Consider the following 22,500-nt stretch of genomic DNA (forward strand, 5'->3'; position numbering starts at 1 on the left):
ATATATATATATATATATATATATATATATATATATATATATATATATATATATATACATCTATAATATATATATAATATATATATATATAAATATATATATATATATATATACATATATATACATATATATATATTCTTACAAAGAAATACAATACCCACATTTTCGTAAAGTTTCAACTGAATTTTGACTGTATTCTGCATTAAGTAGGTTGAACAAATTTGGTACTTCTAATGTAAAGTGACTTTTTATATATATAAGGAGACGAATAATATTTACCAGCAGTTCAACTGTATTAATGCTTGTCTCACTGGAAACATTATTCGCAATACCATACTTCATGGTAATTAGGAAAAAACAAAAATAAACTTGATTGTAAAGGCAACTTAGATAATTCTGTTTTATTCTTTTTATATATCAATTCAATTCCTTTCGGAAAAAAAGCAGTGACTACTGAGAGACAAAATTAACGTCATAGATGAAAGGAATCCTATCCTCTAGCAACAACAATATATATATATATATATATATATATATATATATATATATATATATATATATATATATATATATATATATATATTGTTGTTGCTAGAGGATAGGATTCCTTTCATCTATGACGTTAATTTTGTCTCTCAGTAGTCACTGCTTTTTTTCCAAAGGAAAGAATTGATGAATATATATATATATATATATATATATATATATATATATATATATATATATATATATATATATATATATATATATATATATATATATATATATATATTGTTGTTGCTAGAGGATAGGATTCCTTTCATCTATGACGTTAATTTTGTCTCTCAGTAGTCACTGCTTTTTTTCCGAAGGGAATTGAATTGATATATAAAAGAATAAATACAGAATTATCTAAGTTGCCTTTACATCAAGTTTATTTTTGTTTTTTCCTAATTACCATGAAGTATGATATTGCGAATAATGTTTCCATTCAGACAAGCATTAATACAGTTGAACTGCTGGTAAATATTACTTGTCTCCTTATATATATAAAAAGTCACTTTACATTATAAGTACCAAATTTATTAAACCTACGTAATGCAGAATACAGTCAAAATTTATGTGTAGATATAATATGTATTCTGAATAAGCGTTATATTTATGAAATGCATAGATAAAAAGTTATTGCGAAAAAACCGTGTTACAGAGGCCCTGAATCTCATAGTAGATCATATCATTATTTCAAAACCAGACAAGGTTAGAGGTGTGGTGCTTCTTAACCGCGAAGATTTCGTTAAAAAAAGTGTATAGTATTTTAAATGACACGTCAAAATGTGAAAGAATTGGTGTACCGGATTTTGCTACTGTTTTTCGATTAGAAGATCGTAATAATAGATTCCTAAAAAGTTTATTTGACAATAAGATAATTGACAACGACACTTACCAGAATTTGATGATTACTGGTGGCTCTTATGGAACAATGTATGGTTTGCCCAATTTAGGGACAATGTTCTTATGCAGGATTCTGATTTATTTATGGTAAGCTTGAATGTTGAGTCTCTTTTTACCAATGTCCCTGTGGAAGAGACAATACAAATAATCTTAAAAAAAAATTTTACCCAACGAGATATTTTATTTCATGGTTTTAATTATGATAATTTTAAGAAAATAATGGAACTGGCACTGCAGAACACTTCCTTTATTTTTAATGATACAGCTTACACTCAGGTTAAAGGTATGGCCATGGCCAGTCCTCTTGGCCCAGTTTTTTCTAACATCTTTATGTGCCACCTAGAGGAACAGTTGCTGGACAACTGTCTCCTCTCTTTTCTGCCTTTATTTTACAAACGATACGTAGACGACACTTTACTTTTTAGAAATAAAGAGCAAGCTGACCAGTTTCTTGAATACGCCAATCTAGCCCATCCCAACATTAAGTTCACGATTGATTACGAAGAAAACAACAAACTTGCATTTTTGGGTATACTTGTGTCCCGTAACTTCTATTTTTAGAAAGCAAACATTTACTGAAGTACAAAATTTTATAGCAGTTGTCATTTTAATTTTAAATTAAACTCCTTAAGTATTCTCTTCCACAGTGCCTATACTTTATCCTTCACTTAGTTTGGTTTCCACCAAGAAATCTCATTTCTCCAGAAGTATTTTTTTTAGAAAATTGCTGCCCATCCAAGCTTTATTTTAAACATTTGTATAATTTTCTTAATTATAAGTTGTTCCTGTTTTTAATATTCCTGCTGTACCCAAGTTAGCATTTTACTTTAGTATTCCTGTTATTCATGATAAATCTTTTTAGGTTCAGTTAAATGACCTTATTCACCGACACCTTCCTGCAGTTAACAGTAGAGTTATTCCCAAGAACTCGTTAACCATTTCCTTCGTTTTTTAGACATAAAGACAAACTAAACTCCTTGATGACTTCCAATGTCGTTTATTTATATACTTGTCCCAAATGTAAGGTGGGGAAATATATGGGGGCTTTTCGTTGCCTACTAAAAGTCAGAATTGATTGTCATCGGGGAGTTAGTTACAGAACAGGCAATAAATTAACAAATCCTGAATATTCTAATGTACGTGATCATGCCAAAAATGTAAACAACATATTTAATATAAACATTTTAAAATTCTCTCCAGAGCCACCTCACCTCATCATTTAGCAATAACTGAATCTTTATACATTAAGAAGCTTGTTCTCTCTTTAAATAATAAAACTACCTCCACAACACTGTAACTGTCTTAAGTGTGCCCCTGTCTTTTATGTCATTAGGTCCTTGGTTCCCCTCCTGAAAGGTAGCGGTCTGTTTCTTGCATTCTGTCTGTTGAATATTAGATTTTTTTTAAAGTTTTAATGTTTTTCAACTTGTAAATTTCTTAATTCTTAAGTCTTTGTAATATTTTTATATATTATAATTGCATTTTTCAGCTTTGAAAATGAGGCTGTGCCCTCGAAACGTCACCATTTATAATAAACGGACAAATACTAGTTCATGACGTCTCCTTCAGCTACTTGTTGTGTATATATATATATATATATATATATATATATATATATATATATATATATATATATATATACATATATATATATATATATAGATATATATATATATATATATATATATATATATATATAGTACATATATATATATATATATATATATATATATATATATATATATATATATATATATATACATACATACATACGTACATACATATACATATACTATATATATATATCTATAATATATATATATATAGTATATATATATATATATATATATATATATATATATTATATATAGACAGCGAATTTCACACATATTACTAAGCTTCTCTGAGAGATTTTGCTGTAAATTTTCAAACACCTTATCTAAGAATTTTATTATTAATTTTATTCGTTGTATTAAAGAAGGTATCTCATCAATAGCTACAGTTTCTGGAATATATGAAAATCTGTTGTAATTTCAAGAATAATTGACATAATATACGTTAATTTCTTACATTAGTTTAGTTTGAAGTAACGTGTCTAGCAAGAAAGTATGGTTTTATTGATTGTATTAGTAGTTAAAAGACTTAACTACGACTTTCAAGAAAAATCTTATGTTATCTGTTTATTTACATTTTTTTCTGATTAACCCATTTCGCAAGGATTTACTAAATTCCACTTGTTCCAATGTAAGCATGTATACCAGAAGCAGCGAAATCTGAGAGCAATTATCCAAGGAGCGAGTGAGAGAGAGTACCAAGATAGTAGCCAGAAGGAAACACCTCCTTCCTAGTTATCTCATGAAGAACGGTGAATACAGTGTTTCAAGTCAAAGGGGTTTATTTTGGCGTTAGCTAGAAGTGAGGAATGGAATGGAGTATAGAGTTTAGGCTAAAGGTCAAGCACTGGGAACTATGAGGTCATTCAGTGCTGGAAAGCAAATTGAGAGTAGGCAGGTTTGAAAGGTGTAACAGGAGAGAAACCTCGCATTTGCACTATGAAATAATTGATAGGAGAGGGTGGATGGTAAGATGGAAGAAAGATTATATGAATGAAGGTAAAGTTATAGGAATGAAAGGGGTGGAAACCAGGGCTGCCCTAAACTGCTTTCAGACCTCTTCTACGAATTATGATCAGCCAAAGTGACACATCATGTTTATTGTTATGAATAAATTCGATAATTTATCTTTTAATAAGCAATGGGCCACTGTCATTATATTGAACCTTTCGTTTCTTCGTAAGCCACATCCAAGGTAAAAAAAAGCTGTTATCTTTGTACAAACAGACGACTGACCAGGTTAACAGCTCTCCTAGGGCTGGCTCAAAGGATTAGACATTTTTACGTGGCTAAGAACCAGGTGGATACCTACAAATGGGACCTATAGCTTATTATCGGATCCGAACAGCATTATACCGAGAAATGCATTTCTAATTACCAGAAATGAATTTTTCTAATTCCACATTGGCAGAGCCGAGCACGTAACCCACTCGTCCAACGGGTAAAAAAAGGGGGGGGGGGGCGGAGGGCGGGAATTTTCTGTTAGTCAATTTGAAATTCGGACATAACTGTGCGTATCTTTTCTATTGGCAATTTTTCCGTTTATGGCTACAAGTAATATTAGGAGGCACCTTACTTTTTATTTATGTATATACAAATCATTATTTATCTTATTAACGGACACTCACATTTTAGAACCTCATTTGGATACTCTATAAATGTCCTTTTTCCCAAGATATTTATTATTCCATCCAAGAAATATACAAGTTATGTTTTAACTTAAAGCAGTATGGTCAGAAATATTGCCATGGTTGTTAGTCAAACGAAATTTCTAATCATGATGAAATCATATGGCCGATGTTCGATTGAAAGCACAGTAGTATATTGTCTTTCTCAACATTGTAAACACACGGGATTAAGATTTTTCTCAATGAAGTTCTTATATATATATATATATATATAGATATATATATATATATATATATATATATATATATATATATATATATATATATATATATATATATATATATATATATATATATATATATATATATATATATATATATATATATATATATATAGTATATATATATATATATATATATATATATATATATATATATATATATATATATATATATATATATATATATATATATATATATATATATATATATATATATATATATATATATATATATATATATATATATATATATATATATATATGTCTATATATTATATATATATATATATATATATATATATATATATATATATATATATATATATATATATATATATATATATATATATATATATATATATATATATATATATATATATATATATATAAAGGTATATATATATATACTATATATATATATTTGTGTGTGTGTGTGTGTGTGAGTGTGTGTATGTGTGTGTGTGCATGCATGTGTAAATATTTTTACATATAGGGTCGGGGTTTAGAAAGGTAATTCTTAAACTGATGTAATTCTGCGCCTTAGGGGCCTATTAACCGACATCTATATGGAATATTAATAGAAACTGAGCGTTGTGAACTTCCCTTTGAATATTCAGTTGCTGAAACAATGGAAGGTCGCCTTGCAAAACCAGTCGGATTACATAAGTAATTTATTTTCAGTAAATTTACAGAGTAAAGCAAAGATGGATGGCTGGAAAACCCGTGCAAAGTTGCAAATGCTTTGATATATAACAATTATGTTCCTTTGATGAACAAGTCACAAGGGGGAACACATGCTACTAGGTATGGAACAAAGGCTTTAGTAGAGAGGAATGGGAAATTTGAATATCGGAAAAACAGGGAGAGAGTTTCTAGAAGAAAAAGAACTAGATATACTACTTACCTGTATGGTTTTGGTGTGTAGCTTGGACATTTAAGATGGCGTCCAGCTTTGTTCCTGAGCTCTGGGGTACCCACTAGTGGAGCATTTGTAGGCGTTTAGGAGGTAGAGACGTACATCTGTACGTGGGACGCATCAAGCAAGAAGTAAGGACGGTCAGGTCGTCGGTAATCGCTTTGGGTTAGTTCCCCCCCCCCCCCCCCCCCCCCCCCCCCCCCCCCCCCCCCCAACGCTCTCACCCCCCCCCCCCCCGTTTGCAGGTCTTTCTGGAAACACAGACATATGGCCAGTACAAAAGTTCATGGTAGAATAGATCTTGAGGGGGCCGGCCGGCAAATGCCATTTTTTAAGGACAGGACTTTGACATTCATACCCTTAATAAGGTGACTTAGGACATCTCCAAACCGTATATGATTTTCGCCTCTGACCTTCGGTTTTGTGACACCACGACGATTTTTCCCGAAAATAACTATTTTTCAAATTCTATCTCCTCCCTTGATATTTAATGTTAAGACCTGGGATTACTACCATATATAGACCTGATGTAGACCTCCAAACAAATGAAGAGTTCTTTTTTTTGTAAAAGTCATTCTTTTGCTAGATATGACTTTTTCGATGGTAAAAAATAAACTATAAATCACGAAAAAAAAACTAAAAAATATACGGAAAAAATGGGAAAAAGGGGCTCTATTTGATTGTTTTATAATGTCTTTCTAAGTTATATACAAAATTTCAATGCTATAGCTTTGAAACTGAGTGAGAAGATAGAATTTGAAGGTCAATAAGTACAGTGTTGAGATATGGGAGTTCAAAGTTTTCCTTTGTATTTTTATAAAGACAATATTAATAAATAATGATTATTATGAATGTATATCTCTTTTTTGGGTATTAATAAACCAAAACTGTGTTATTTATCATAATTTAATCATAAATGATGATCCCTTTGCTCCGATATCGTAGCCTGGGGCACTGCTCCTTCCTACGCAACTCTCTCTCTCTCCTTCACTAATTCGGCTTATAACAGCAAATTTTCTTCTTCTGTATGATAGCGAGATGTTTTCTTTGTATTTTCCTCTTTGGCATGATGAAATTCTTGCCGAAACAAGATAAACAAAGGTAAAAACAAGAGAATGTCAAAGGTGAAACTCGAACGTGTTCTCTCTTTTACAACGACAATTTAATAAATCATGATTATTATGAATCTCATATTCCTGTTTGGGTATTAATAAAAAAAACTGTTATTTATCATAATTGAAGATCCTTTTGCTCAAAGACTGTAACCTGGGCAATGTGCGATGTGTGCGTCAGGCAAGAAGGGGGCGTTCCTTACTATGCACTCCTCCCTCTCTCTCGCTTCACTAACTACGCTAATTTCGCGTATATTATGATATTTTGTAATCATATTAGAGCGAATTTTCTTCGTCTGTGTGTTAGCGAGATGTTTTGCTTGGCTTTTCCTCATTGGCATGATGAAATTCTTGCCGAAACAAATATAAACATACATAAAAGCAAGCGAATGTCAGAGCGAACTTTGAGCGTGTACACTACATGATTTTTGTGCTCGCACTGATATCTATCCAATATTACTGGTAAACTAACTCTTATATCCCTCGATTTGTCAAAAGAGAATTTGTTGGCTCTTAAGTACCTTAAATTTGAAGTAGAAAGATTTGTGACATCACTCAAGGAAACTTAATTACATTCGAGAAAATTCTATAATCATATCTTTTAATTCATAAGACTACTTTTTTAAATCATGTAATAATAAATATTATTCTTTATTGCAATCCCACATTCTCTCTACTTACTGTTTTGAAAGAGTATTTTTACGATATTAGCTGTCTCTCGTTTCCAAAATCGTTCACCCAACCTTTTTAGACGAGGACTACTGACCAATTTCCACACGAAGTGAGAGCAAATATGTCATTCTGAAATTTGAAACCATAGCGTAAGGAGATAATCTCTCTCTCTCTCTCTCTCTCTCTCTCTCTCTCTCTCTCTCTCTCTCTCTCTCTCTTGTAGGAGAGAATTTAGATTTTCACATTAGCATAAAATTTTGTATTTAGTGGTCGGCCACTCATAAATTTTAGATTTGGTATTTCTTAGAGTTATTTAATATTGCTTTTAGTGCTTATTGTGGAATATGAACAGACATTGTACAGTTGTGTAACAGCACCTTTTTTGGAATACTATGGTGAACTTTTTTTTAGTACTTGGGTGATTTTTTTTAGAATATGGTGAATTTTTGGAGCTGCTGCAGCAGAAACATAATTAGTACTAAGGTAATGTGTTATTACAAGTTTTTAAGTTGCAACTTAAAAACATATTAGCAGTGGTTTGGTGAAACTATTTCTTTTTTACACATTGCAAAATTTTTTGGTTCTGTGTTTAACTCTTTTAAAGTGATTTTTTATGCCTTTATCCATTTTTCTTATTAAAGTGGTTTTTTGTGCATTTATCCATTTTCTTATTGAAGTGTGGTGTGTGTGTATTTTTTCTATGTTTGTGTGATTAATGCTTTCTTTGTATTTTTGCAATTTTGTCGTTTCCCGTATTTTTCTGTGTTTGTATTTACATTCACAATTTGATTAACTTAAATATTTTCATTAATTAATAATTACGTTTATATATATATATATATATACTATATATATATATATATATATATATATATATATATATATATATATATATATATATATATATATATATTATATATATACATATATATATATACACATATATTGGCAAGGGAATTGCTGAGGTAAGTGAAGAAAGTAACAGACAGAAGTTCACTACCATGAGTTCTCTCCTTTATTGAGCTTCTTCTGGGGAGAAGTGAGACATATTTTAGAGGAGTGGTGAAAATAGTAAGCAAAAAGAACAAGATCGACCAAATTGTTACCTGTCAAATGGCAGTGAGAAACTGTAATCCTGGACAATTCTGGCACAAACTGAAACTCCCACTTGGTGCTGAGAACTATGGAAAGGGTAACCATACAAGCATACAAACCATGTATAAAATAATAGCTAACTATATTCTTCCCTTAAATTCATTAACAACCATTTATTGCAAAACCATCGTATTTAAACAGTTTTACATTCACGTTAAAAGCACTACCAATATTTTACTTGATAAAACAATACCTAATGACACTGCACGGTACTCTGGGACCCGAATCACTCCAGTCTCTCAAATGCAAAAATACTGCTTACGATATTTGGCACATTTTCACGCACTATTCATACTACTTTATCCATTGTGGTGTGTCAGTTTTTACGTAGTTTCATTTTCTGTTGTGTGAAGATGTTAAACTTTAAAGTATTACCCTGAGGGGAATATTTTAGTCAACGAATTTCTCAACGATTAAAAAATTTCCCTTCGGTTAACATATATGAAAATATGTTAAATCCGAGGTAGAGCAAATTAGATATTAAAGGACATTTGTAGCTCGATGTATGTATATGAATCATGGTAACGTGCGGACAAAAGCACTACAACGTTACCGAAGTCGAGGTGGGTTGATGGCGACTCCAAAAAACAATGAATACCTGAGCGCGATTGGGATTTGTAGTTGAGAGGCGGCATAAACTCTACCCTCTTTCTTGCGTGGCTGTGTAGTCTAGATGCTTCACTGTGCGTCTTAAATTTGTTGGATTCGATAGTTCGCGCCCGTGAGCCAACGAATTTCTTATCGGCTACAAAATTCCTATTTGGTTAACATATATGAAAATATATTAATTCCGAGGTAAAGCGAATTAGATATTAAAGGACATATGTAGATCGATGTATGTATATGAATCACGGTAATGTGATATGACTCATATATAAAATTATATATATATATATATATATATATATATATATATAATATATATATATATATATATATATATATATGTGTGTGTGTGTGTGTGTGTGTGTGTGTGTGTGGGTATGTGTGTGTAAGTTCTATGCGTGTGTGTGTATTCCAATATACATGCGTTTATTCTCTAAGAATATGTATTGATGTTTTGAAAGTTTGCGTGTGTTGTTACATGCAAATAGTTTGTGTAGAAACCCAACTCCTTTTTTGTAACGTATTTCTCTACCTCTGATAAATGTGGTATCTTCTGATCCTCTTACCATTCCAGAACTTGGTATGAGACCTAAGGCAGATATCCAAAATTCCGTCCAGATCCACACTGAGAGAACCGGTGTGTTTTAGCCGACACTAACTCGCAGCTGAGTTCAGTGCCCCGGGATGCCCCAAAGGAAAATCACATGGTGCCGTTGATTCTCATTTGCATCCCAGACCTTCTGACCCTTGGAAGTCGCTGGAATGCAGCCGTCTGTAACGTGCGAAAACTTGTATGGCAGAATTCTCCTCTGCGATGTCTCCATAATTCCTGGACGCTTTGCCTTGGCAGGATATTCTCAAGTAAATAGGAATTATTCATCTCGTTTTTGGTCTACTTGATTAACGCTTGGGTAGAGACAAGGAAGGAAGAACTTGGTATTGCGTTATTATCTAATAGACGTAAGCATCTTAGTTTCATTCCTTCAAGAAGATGATAATTTTACAAATAAATACTGTATACATATATACATTTCCATTTTTATCAAAATAATGTAAAACTTTCGGTACAAATGTGCAACAATGACATGGAACTGAAAAACCATGTTTGTACATGTTATTAACGTTAGTGTTCACAGTTATTTACTTCAACAGTATATATAAGTGGTTAAAATACACACGCAAGCACACGCGCACGCACATTCACATACACACACAAAAAAAGGCACACACACACACACACACACACACATATATATATATATATATATATATATATTATATATATATATATATATATACATAGTATATTATAATACATATATATACATATACAGATATCTATATATATATATATATATATATATATATATATATATATATATATATATACATATACATATATATACATAGATACATATATATATATATATATAATATATATATATATTATATATATATATATATATATATATATATATATATATATATATATATATATATATATATATATATATATATTATAATGAATGAAATTGTCGCTTCTAGAAAGTCGGATCTTTAATAAGGCAGAGTATGGCCAGCAAAAACTTCAGCATTTTTTTCGTTAAAACTTTATTTCTATCCAACTCCTACGTTTCGGATACAAATCCCATCTTCAGGGCTAGAAAGAGAGAAAAAATTAAAATTCTATACATCAAATCAAACTAAAATTGGGCGCAGTAGTACGTTATACTTTTTTAAAAATTATATAGATTAATTATCATTACGTCAGTGAAATTGGAATTTTATATAAAAGTAAATGGTAACTAATTAAATAAGAGATTAACAGTAAACAGCAAAGCTACTAAGCGCAATGACACTTTCAAGGGAAAGAGAAAAAATAGATAAACAAAACACTTAAAAACACAAAAATCACACGTGAACAACTAAGAAAATTACATTATTATTATAGACAGAAGAAAAATATTGAACATTAATCCATATATATATATATATATATATATATATATATATATATATATATATATATATATATATATATATATATATATATATATATATATATATATATATATATATAAAGGTGAACACAAAGCAGAAAATAGTGAAACGATAACTCACCGGTACAGAAGCATAGATAAGACTGAATAAGTTTTTATCTATTTTTGACAAAAGGGGAGAGGCAAACACAAAAGCGAGAAGGTAAAATGGGCGAATGGTCTATTAAGTAATGTTCAGTTGTACAGGAGTTGAATGGTTGTTGAGGGTTGGTGACAATTGTTTAATGAAGAGGGACTCGAGAATGGGTAATGACCGGTTATCTAGAGCTTGGGATAAGATTTTAAAATCATTGTACTGAATGCTATGTTTACATTTTACTGCATGGTTGCGTATTGCAGAAAATTCTTTCTTAGATAAAGCTAATCCAGTTCGGTGACTGACACCCCGATGGCAATCGATGCGAACCTACAACAGCCGACTAGAATTACCAACATAGGTTCCCAAATTACATTTGGGACAAGTAAACAAATATACCGTTAAAGATCGCATCAACTGGGGTAGGGTGTCCTTGAACTTGAAAAGACTTCTGATTTTTGAGGGATTCTTGAAGATAAAATTAAGTTTAACGTATGGGTACATTACTGCTAAGTAATGTACCCATACGTTAAACTCTCAACAAGTTTATATGTTGAACAAAAAGGCAAGGATATATGTATACAGTTCTTTTTTAGGTACATTAAAAGTGGATGTTTTCGGTTTAACAATGTCAATAAAAACTCTCTTAAGATTTTCTCAAAAAAGGGGGATGGATAGTAATTTCTGCTAAAATAGTTTTGCAAGAAAATTACTTCCTCATGGAATTTAACCCAATTGCATGACAAATTATAAGCCCTGCAAAATAGTGTCTTGCATGCGTTAAGTTTAAAAACCAATGGACAAAAGCTAAAGAAATTTGTCCCCAAACCAGTAAAAGTCTTCTTTCTAAAAACGCCTGTTAAAAATTTTATCATTACATCGTTAAATTGTTATATCTAAAAATGGCAGTTCGTTATTCGATTATATGTCCATAGTAAAATTAATGTTCGGATGAAATGAGTTAATGAAATTGAGGAACAAATGTGCATGATCTTTATCTTTAAGAAGTACAAACGTATCGTCTACGTATCTCTTATAAAAAATGGGTTCAATAAATGAGGGACACTGGTCAAGAAATAGCTTTTCCAAGTGACACAATAATATTAACAAATGTGGGACTAAAGGAGAGCCATTGCCATGCCATCAGTTTGTTTGTAAATTTTCCCGTTAAAAATGAAATAGTTATCCATCACAGCCAGTTCCAAAAGTTTCCTAAAAGAGTCTATATCAAAACCCTGTAAAACACTATCTTCAGTAGGATATAAAGCACTAATTATTATATTTATAGTTTCGGTGAGAGGTACAGTGATTATACATCGTAACTAATCATAAAATGGCCAGGGTGTTGCTGTAAAATCTTGGGAATAAATTGGTAGGAATTCAGAAATGTATATTCATTGCTTGTTAAACAGTTGAGTAGGGGGGACTAGAAATTTGGCTAAGGTAAAATTTGGCGAGTTATAGGCAGCTAATATTAGACGCAAAGGAACATTTTCTTTATAGATTTTAGGTGACCCATACAAGGAACTGAAAGAAAAGCCAGTACTATAAAGAAACCGATATGTCTGATCATCCAAAACATTATTGTCAAAAAGTTGCTTAAGGCTGTGATTAATCTTGTCCTCGGTCTTGAATATAAGACTAAATTCTGGTGGTCCAACCTCCCTAAATTTTGTAGTGTCGGAAAGGACATTGTTCATCTTTTTGATATATGCATCCCTATCCAGTAGGACAACGCCTTTACCCTTATTGTGGGACATACAATAATGCCTTCTCTCTGGGACAGCGACTTGATAATTTGAAAGTCATTACTTGTAAAAAATGCTTTCCTGAACTTAACCTGGGACTTCGGAGATCATCATGCGTCAGTGTCACTTTGCGATCATTCAGAAATGAAATCTGTTGCATAAACGGCGAAATGGAAACAAATATCTGTGTCAGAAAAGAAGAGCAGAAACAGTTCTTACACGAACATGAAGGTTTAAGTTCCCATTTTCCACTTATACAAAACTAAAAACTCGGATTCAGCTTGTACTTGAATGAACAGGTTTCACCACAGATTTACTTTTTGAGTTACAGTTCTTAGCTACATTATTATACAATGCTTTTATTCTCATAAAATAACTAAACATCTTCATTCCATTAAGAAAATAGTCTTATTCATTTTCAAATACAGTTGATAGCGACAGCCTTATATAAGTGAATATACCGACAACAGCCTAAGACAAGCTCTAGTACTCCGACAAACTTTTGAAGGTTAAAAGGTTCTGATTTATTGAGACTAAATGTATTCTGCTGACATGTAAACCGAATATAACCTTACGCTATCTACAAGAAAATAAGAACCGCAGACATAACGCTTGGAATCTGTCAAATAATCTGAGTGAAACAGAAACGAAGGAGAGAAGTGATGGTCGGTGCGGAGATATTGGCACCTGGTGCAGTTCCTACGAGTGAATAAAAATCCTTCACATATTTCCTTTCGTTTTCTGCAGCGCCTATAATCCAGGAGATTTGGTCTCCGTAATGCAGACCTTAGTTTTTAGAAAAGTCCTCCGGGACCAGGTTTTTCACTTCGTTAAACGGGGGCTGCAGTTTTCCGCTTTCATAATTTAGTATTTTTTATTTTATTTTATTTCCCCGCGAGGATTTTTGTTCTCAATCACAATGGCCACAGAGAGAGAGAGAGAGAGAGAGAGAGAGAGTGAGAGAGTGGGCCCTCATTTTGTTCCTTGAGCACTGTCGGTATAACTGTCTCGTCCGTCTACCTCTATGTTTGAATGTGTTTCTTTTTTTTATGAAATATCTTTCAGTCTTTCAGATTTCTTGTTTATTGGTTGTTTCTGTATCTTGATGTTATTTCTAGCCACTTGCTGGTGTTTTTATCGCTAGTTTTATAATTATATATACTATTGCAACTGAATTGTATTAATATTAGCAGATAATAATAAAATATCTCTACGGAATCCATTTCATCCATTACTCGCTTCCAAGAACTTATATGTTTCATTTATTAGATAATCCATAAAATTGATGTTCATGTTATATTTATCTTACTCAACTTTTTTTCAATATAAACCACTGAGAAGAAGCAAGCATATAGCAGCCTTGTTTTACCTATAAGAAAGCAAGAACAGCAGCCGTTACGTTTGCAGTCGGTCCTCTTATCTGAGTGAAACACAAAGGAAGGAAAGAGCAGATGGTCAGTGCGGAAGCATTGCCACCTGACGCAGTTCCTACGAGTGAATCAAAATTCTTCACATATTTCCATCCGGTTTCTCCAGCGCTGATAGGATGGCTGTCTTTTCCGGGAGATTTGGTATCTGTGAAAAATGCTTCGGCGCAATCGAGTGTCTCTGCAGCGTATAATGCTGCATGTGCCACGGCCCATGGCTAACTTTAACCTTAAATGTAATTAAAAACTACTGAGGCTAGAGCAGTGCAATTTGGCATGTTTGATAATTGGAGGGTGGATGATCAACATACCATTTTACAACCCTCTACTCTTAGTATTTTTTAAGATCTTAAAGCGGACAGAAAGAGTGCGGACAGACAGACAAATGCATCTCAATAGTTTTCATTTATGGGCCAGATTTTTCTCTTCGTTAACCGAGAACTATAGTTTTCCTCCTTCATAATTTAGTTCTTTCTTATTTGATTTTCTTCTCCGGAAGGATATTGATTTGGTTTTAGTCCAACGTCCACAGTGAGAGAGATAGAGCGAGAGAGAGAGAGAGAGAGAGAGAGAGAGAGAGAGAGAGAGAGAGAGAGAGAGAGAGAGGTGGGTGAGACCTCATTGGCTAGCTAACTTTTTCATTCTTGAACAATCCTGGTCAATCAAGTATGACTGAGCTTTCTCTCTGCCAGTCTCTGTGTTTGTATGTAGGTTGTTTTGACTGTTTGTGAATCGTTCTTCCCTTCATCCAGATTTCTTATGTATTGATCGCTTCTGTGTCATGATGCCTTTTCTAGTCACTTTCTAATGCGTTTTATTACTCGTCTTATAATTGCAACTGATTTATGTTAACATTAGTAAGTAAAATATTCTGTACCGATTCATCTTTATCCATTACTCGCTTTTATATAGATAATATTTCTGACAAAGTTCAAAGAACTTATATTTAAACCATCTTTAGAAGTGATGTTTATGTTTTTTCTTCTTCTTGTTTTGAAAATATAGCATTAAATATAAAGAACTGACAGGAAAAAAGTATGACCATACGTTATCCAAAAGAAAAGAAGTACCGTCGCCATAACCCTTCCATTTGGTCATAAAATCAGAGTGAAACAGTGATGAAGGAAAGAGCCGATGGTCAGTGCAGAGATATTGGCACTGGATAAAGTTCCTAAGAGTGAAGGAAAATTCCCGATATTTCCATCCCATTTCTCAGACGCTTATAAATCCGGCTGTCTTTTCCGGGAGAATTGGTCTCCGTAAAGCTGACGATATCTTTTGCAAAAGTTCTTCCGAGCCTAGATTTTTTGCTTCGTTAAATGAGAGCTAGAGTTTTACTATTTCATAATTTGGTCTTCCTTTTTATTTCTTTTTTTACTTCCCGTGAAGATTATTTTTCTCAATTCAACGGCCACAGAGAGAGAGAGAGAGAGAGAGAGAGAGAGAGAGAGAGAGAGAGAGAGAGAGAGAGAGAGAGAGAGTGGTTGGGAGGGTGACTAGGTAACTAACTGTTGGTTGCTTGAAGAATCCGGGTGAATTTTCATAACTAGCTGCTACTCTGTATTTCTGTCTGTCTGCTTGACCACAGGTTCTTATTTTCGACTGTTTATAAATCACCTTTTGCGTCTTCCTATTTGCTTGCTGATTGGCTGTTTCCGTATCATAATGTCATTTCTAACCACTTGTGTTTTTTAATACCAACTATATAATTAAATATTGGCGTTGCTGTATATGTTACCATAAGCAGAATATGTGATATCTCTATTGATTTCTCTTTCTCCTGTGATCCCGTTTATATAAAATATGATTTCTGCAGCGTTCCAAGAACTATTTTCCAATTACTACACAATCCATAAAGCGTATATTACTGCTATAGCTGGCATATGTATACGGAATATTGTTTGTATGATTGAAAATATACATTTAAAGACACAAGACAAGAATAAGAAAATTTGGAAATAATGAATAAAGATACGAAAAATATTTGGTTAAAAGTGGCAAGAAAAAGCAGAGAGAGAGAGAGAGAGAGTATAGGCTGTCGGCGAAAGCATCATAAAGCTATTCCGAACAAAGAAAGCTTGACAAAACCGGCTACCTTATTTTCGAAGCCAAACTGAAATTTGAAATACAACACGTATGATCAATGAGGTGGAAACTTCGATAGCTAGTAGCATCCGAGATCTGGAAAGCTTCCACACCACAACAGGATTACCAGACGTCAAAAACCATTATTCTTATCCAGAGTCATTCCTTTTTCTCTTTTGTAGACGAAGAATACTAACAACTATTAGAACCTATCAAAAGCGTTGCCAGACACAGTAGCCCTCTATAATAAAGTTAGTTCTCCATTAGAGAGCAGACTTTGAACTGGACATCTAAATATCATCTGGTTTGTGTCAATACCGCCCGTTGTATAGCTACATCGTTATTATATACGCAAGCGCTCACCCAGACCCACACAAAAACGCGTATATCCATCTGTCTATTCATCCATCTATCTATCTATCTATATATAGGTATATGTGTATGTAATTGAACAAACTTACTAGAAGATAATTAAATCAGACACCCTTACGTTTTACGGTCATGAATAAACCTCAACTTAGAGCACTAGCAAACTTACGTTTTACGGTCATGAATAAACCTCAACTTAGAGCACTAGCAAATTTAATTGGAGATGAAATGGGAGCAAAGGGTTTTGATAATTTTACATCTGATCGCCATGTGACTGATTAATATGCACAAATATACTGCTGTAAACTGAGAGATCTTCAGTGCCACATATAGGAACCACGATGGTTAAACAAGAAAATAGGAAAAGTATTCAATTCTTTTTACGCACCTGAAAGAAAAGTTTCCCTGAGAACTTTTTGTTCTTATTGACTTACATGTTAGGACACCGACCTGAGACAATATTGCCTGCTGTTAGTCGTAACACGCAAGTTAACATGAAAAACGAAGATTTAAATACTTTTTACTATCAAGGTATTCAAGTGCAACGGTTCTTATCCAAAACAGTAAAGAGCAAAATTTTTATAGCAGGATGCTAATACTTGATAATTAGCGACATGACGATCAGATGTAAATCTAACAAGGAGTTTTCTCATATTCATATCAGAAGTCTGCCCAATTCTACGATCATCGATAAGCCACAATCCTTAAATGATTTAGTTCCCTCAGCTTCATTGTACAGAAAATGGTAAATAGACTCCCAGCTAGAAAAAAACACATTTATTCTGCCGTGCAGATGCCAACCTCAAGTGCACAACCATGTAATTATTAACATTAACCCGATTTTTTCACGAAAACCCTCTCGAACGTTATTATGTACTTCAGTATCAAATAACTTACGAATGACATGGGGATATTGCGACCAATGAAAAAGTGAAGAATGATAATTTTTTTGCGGTCAGCGAGGGTAATCGATTATCCCAGTGCCTACATTTATGGTACATCAGTGCAGTTTTCGCAAACAACATCACACTGCCAATAGCAACTTAACTATACAGTTTAAGTATACAGAACTTAATTCCCTCTAAATTTGAAAGAGGTATGATAAAACTTTATCCAGCCATAAGCATTTTTCTGCTACAGATCTTATCTTTAAAAAAGTAGAAACAAAAGAAATCGGTATTCAAATATAAAGGGGACTTTTTCACAGCCATTGGAAGCCTTTTCACCTTCGAAAGCGAGATTTTTCCCTTCTATTTATATCAAGGTTTAAAAGGACTACGTTCATCACCGCTGGAAATATATTTGTTACAAATTATAAACACAAGAGATTTTGATTTGTTTTTAGATATCAAATGAAGAAAATGTGATGTAGTGTCATCAATAGAGCTAAATTTCCTTTATAATTAATGAATAAGACAATAGGATTGAAACATAAGGACTTCAAAGAGGGTTTGTGTTAATTCTACTTCCTTTTATGTATCTACAATACAGCAAATGAGATAGTCACGTATATTGCCAAATAAACAGAATGACTTATAAAGGGTATCATGAAAATTTGCTTTTTCACTGATTCATCAGACTCTTTCAAACCAATATGAGAGAGAGAGAGAGAGAGAGAGAGAGAGAGAGAGAGAGAGAGAGAGAGAGAGAGAGAGAGAGAGAGAGAGTAACTCACAGGAGCTTAGGTGTTGTCGTAATTGCTTGGGTCTTTGGCAATAAAGAGAAAAAAATCTTTATGAATTTTTTTCTTCTTCTTTATCGGGAACACACATTCAGAATGTGAGTGTGGGAGAGAGAGAGAGAGAGAGACAGACAGACAGACAGACAGACAGACAGAGATTATGGATAATTCCTTTATAATATCTACAGATAAACGTTTAGTTCTGTGGTTACACACAGAAATTCATAGTGGTATTTATAATTCTTACTGAAGAGGAACTGGTTAAAGTCTAGCCCTTGCAGTCGCCCACTGAATACTCACACCAGGTTCCCTTAGGGTCAAGTTTGACCCTTATGAAATATCTCCTATATACACATCAATAGTTCATATGTTTGGTCAGGGATAATTGTGTGGAGGTTACTAGTTTTCTGAACCTTCACCTAAACAACCCAACCCCCCATCGCCTCCCCCCAAAAGCACCAACCAACCTACCTTCAAATGTGGGAACACAACATATGTGTACCAATGTGCCGGAAAAGAATTGTATTGTTTCTAATTTTTTTCTCTTTTTTTTTTACAGCTTACTTTTGTATAGCTACTACTGTCCTTTTCTTGTCAATATTGCAGTTCTTGACTTCATATGTGGAATACTATTGCGTCCTTGCAGTCCAAAACTTCAATCGTCACCTCCAGCCTCTTCAGGTCAGATTTCACCTGTATCTAGGCTTGGACAGTTCTTCGCCACACATATCTCCATTTTTGGAAACATATATTTCATGGTTAAGGTCTTGAGCAGTTTCGCTGTTTACAGAAGCTGAAACACCTTGGTCCACTTCATTTTCAGAATAATCTGAATCACTATTATGTCCACTGTTCACTGAAATGCTGTCACTCTCGCTATCTTCAATGTCTGAAACACAATTATCACTTTCTTCATCTTGGCGGTAAAAACTACCAACAGAAGAGCTGTGATAACTTCTGAAGAAAAGGGTAAGGAAAAATAGAATCAGTCGATGAATTATTAAATGCTTTGGTTACAATCTAGTCATTCTACAATACTTCAAGAATAATATAGTACAAGAAGAAAATGTGAGACAAACTTACTCCGCCATAGCAAGAGAAATCTTCAACGTAAATTACTTTGGTGTGCAATTCACAATGATCGTAAACAAAATGAGATCTCTTTTGGATAAAGAAAGACAACGTGCATAATTCAAACAAATAAAAGTGACATGGAAAATGTATTGGTAGAACTCTTGTAAGTTCATAAACAGTATATAAAATGAATGTTTGGCAAAACATCATACAAGAAATAAAACATGTTGTCCCTGGCAAACTGATAATAGGAGCAAGAACATACAACAACGCAACAACATCATCATCAGCAGCAGCAACAGTAACAGTAACAGAAGTATCAGAATGCACAACTAGTCTGTTCGCATACAACTAATGCTAACATTATTACTGGCCCACAACTTCTACTACTACAGTTATCTCTGCTACTCACCTCTACTACTACTACTAACACTACTGCTACTACTCTACAACAACAGTAACAACAAAGACAACAACAACTACTACTACTGCTGCAATTATTATTAATATTGTTTTGTTGTGTTTATCACAATTTTATCACGTCACAATTATCAAAATTCTGGGGTCAAAATAAAACCGAAGGTGGCTGGATGCTACTTTTTTTTTTTTATAATTGATAGCATGTTTGCCATATTTTTTTCCAGAAAAAAAAGACAAAATAAGGAAAAGTCATAAAGCGTAAACCTTCTATCATGAGTATTAAATTTTTTGTTTGATTAAAGTAGCTTTGGGACAAAAAAGACTCCGAGGACACTGCAAAGGGTACTGATTTTCCAAGTATGTAAGAAAACATTTACATTGATAACCTTGAAACAAATATATCCTTTTTTATGTATTATTAGTGAGCTGTTCACCACTTAAAATCTCTCTCTCTCTCTCTCTCTCTCTCTCTCTCTCTCTCTCTCTCAGCACGCTGAGTAATTTCTCAATACCTATTCTTCACTTCTTTAGTTTTCTCATTGATCTTTGAGTAGGATTCCGTTCATAAAATCTATATATATATATATATATATATATATATATATATATATATATATATATATATATATATATATATATATATATATATATATATATATATATATATATATATATAAATATATATATATTATATATATATATATATATGTGTGTGTGTGTGTGTGTGTGTGTGTGTGTGTGTGTGTGTATGTGTGTGTGTGTGGTTGGCAAAAAAAAAATAGAAAACGAATTATATTCTTTCTCATTCGCCTTGAGAATCATCCCCAGCAGCAAAAATATGGACAGTATTTTTAAATAGTTATAGCTGAGGATCAGGAAGCCAATCATAATAATATTGATTACTTCATTTATTTCGACATGTTATACAGGTTTACAATTAGTGAAATATTTGCATATCCGCCTTTTCCCTGATTACTTCCATCGTTCTAAACTATATATTCCGTATATGGCTGTACATTTAAATATAACAGTTTTTTTTTTATTATATATCAAACGTAAAGGCAGGAAATCTTTTTCTCAGCATAAACTGTAACAATTTAATTTGATATTTCTCTCTCTCTCTCTCTCTCTCTCTCTCTCTCTCTCTCTCTCTCTCTCTCTCTCTCTCCTCTCAGTAATATGTTCCTTCTTTGAACAAGTGCGTAAGTCATATTCTGAAGGTTATTTGAAATTCATAGTCATTCTGTTGACATAATCATCTAAGCATGTACCTGGTGGTCGATAGTTGTCTTCCAGTATGACGTTTTGAGAATGCTTCATATAAAGTTTTTAATACATACAAATTTACTGTTGACTTAATGCTGGTGATCATGAAGAAGCCAATGAAACATTTTATGAAATTCCATCAAATCTGCTTGTACTGGTATCGAGTATTGCAAATTCCCAATAACAGTGATACGATCTCGCATCACATTGTCTGCCACTGAACCCTCCTGGAACAGCAGCATAAAAGCAAGCTGATCAGTCATTCGGAAAGACATAAAGAGGCTCCTCCGCTATTCAGCCTATCGAGTGCTGCCGCCAAGCGCTCATGACGGGCGATGCAATTTCGTACACGCGAGACATTGCATTGATCTTCCCGGGTCGAGCGTTCGGATTATAGTGAGTGAATCCCCTCCAAGGCTTCTGTTCAAGGATGGAGGAACCACTGCCCATTTCGCATAAGAAAATAGCTAACACTAAACGCTATTTTTCTAATTTCCAGATTGTATCGATATTTCCATTTTAAGGGCATATTGTGCAATTATTATACGTATATTACTCGCTCTCTTTTCACATCCCTACACCAATTGCAGCCGAGCTTTGAAAGTTGTCTGTTTATACAGAAACTGAATAAGGAAGATTTATTTGATTTGTTTCTCAACTGGAAGACAGATTTTGCTTAGATTAAAATCTCTCGAACTTTCAAGGAACACTATATGATTTATAACATGAAATATAGATTCATAATGAAGCCAGAAAGAAACCATGTTTGTTTTCTAGTCATATAGGTCATGTGGATATGGCATGCCCATAGCAATATGTTATTTCGCTCAATTGCGATAAAATCTGGAAGTAGTTTATTTTCACGTATGGAGAGAACCAG

At 32.9% G+C, this 22,500-nt stretch overlaps 1 protein-coding gene across 1 annotated transcript in view; it reads right to left on the reverse strand.

The window, feature by feature from the left end:
- Positions 1–19,951, reverse strand: part of LOC135209034 (KRAB-A domain-containing protein 2-like) — a 38,948-nt gene extending 18,997 nt beyond the window's left edge. Inside the window, exons 1-2 of the mRNA XM_064241580.1 lie at positions 19,944–19,951; positions 19,649–19,817 (exon numbers count right to left, since the gene is read on the reverse strand). Of these exons, the coding sequence (XP_064097650.1) occupies positions 19,649–19,817; positions 19,944–19,951 (177 nt within the window). The remainder of the gene's footprint in view (positions 1–19,648; positions 19,818–19,943) is intronic.
- Between the last annotated feature and the right edge of the window lie 2,549 nt (positions 19,952–22,500).

The sequence above is a fragment of the Macrobrachium nipponense genome, chromosome 11 (genome assembly GCF_015104395.2).
Source record: "Macrobrachium nipponense isolate FS-2020 chromosome 11, ASM1510439v2, whole genome shotgun sequence".
NCBI classification, from domain to species: Eukaryota; Metazoa; Arthropoda; class Malacostraca; order Decapoda; family Palaemonidae; genus Macrobrachium; species Macrobrachium nipponense.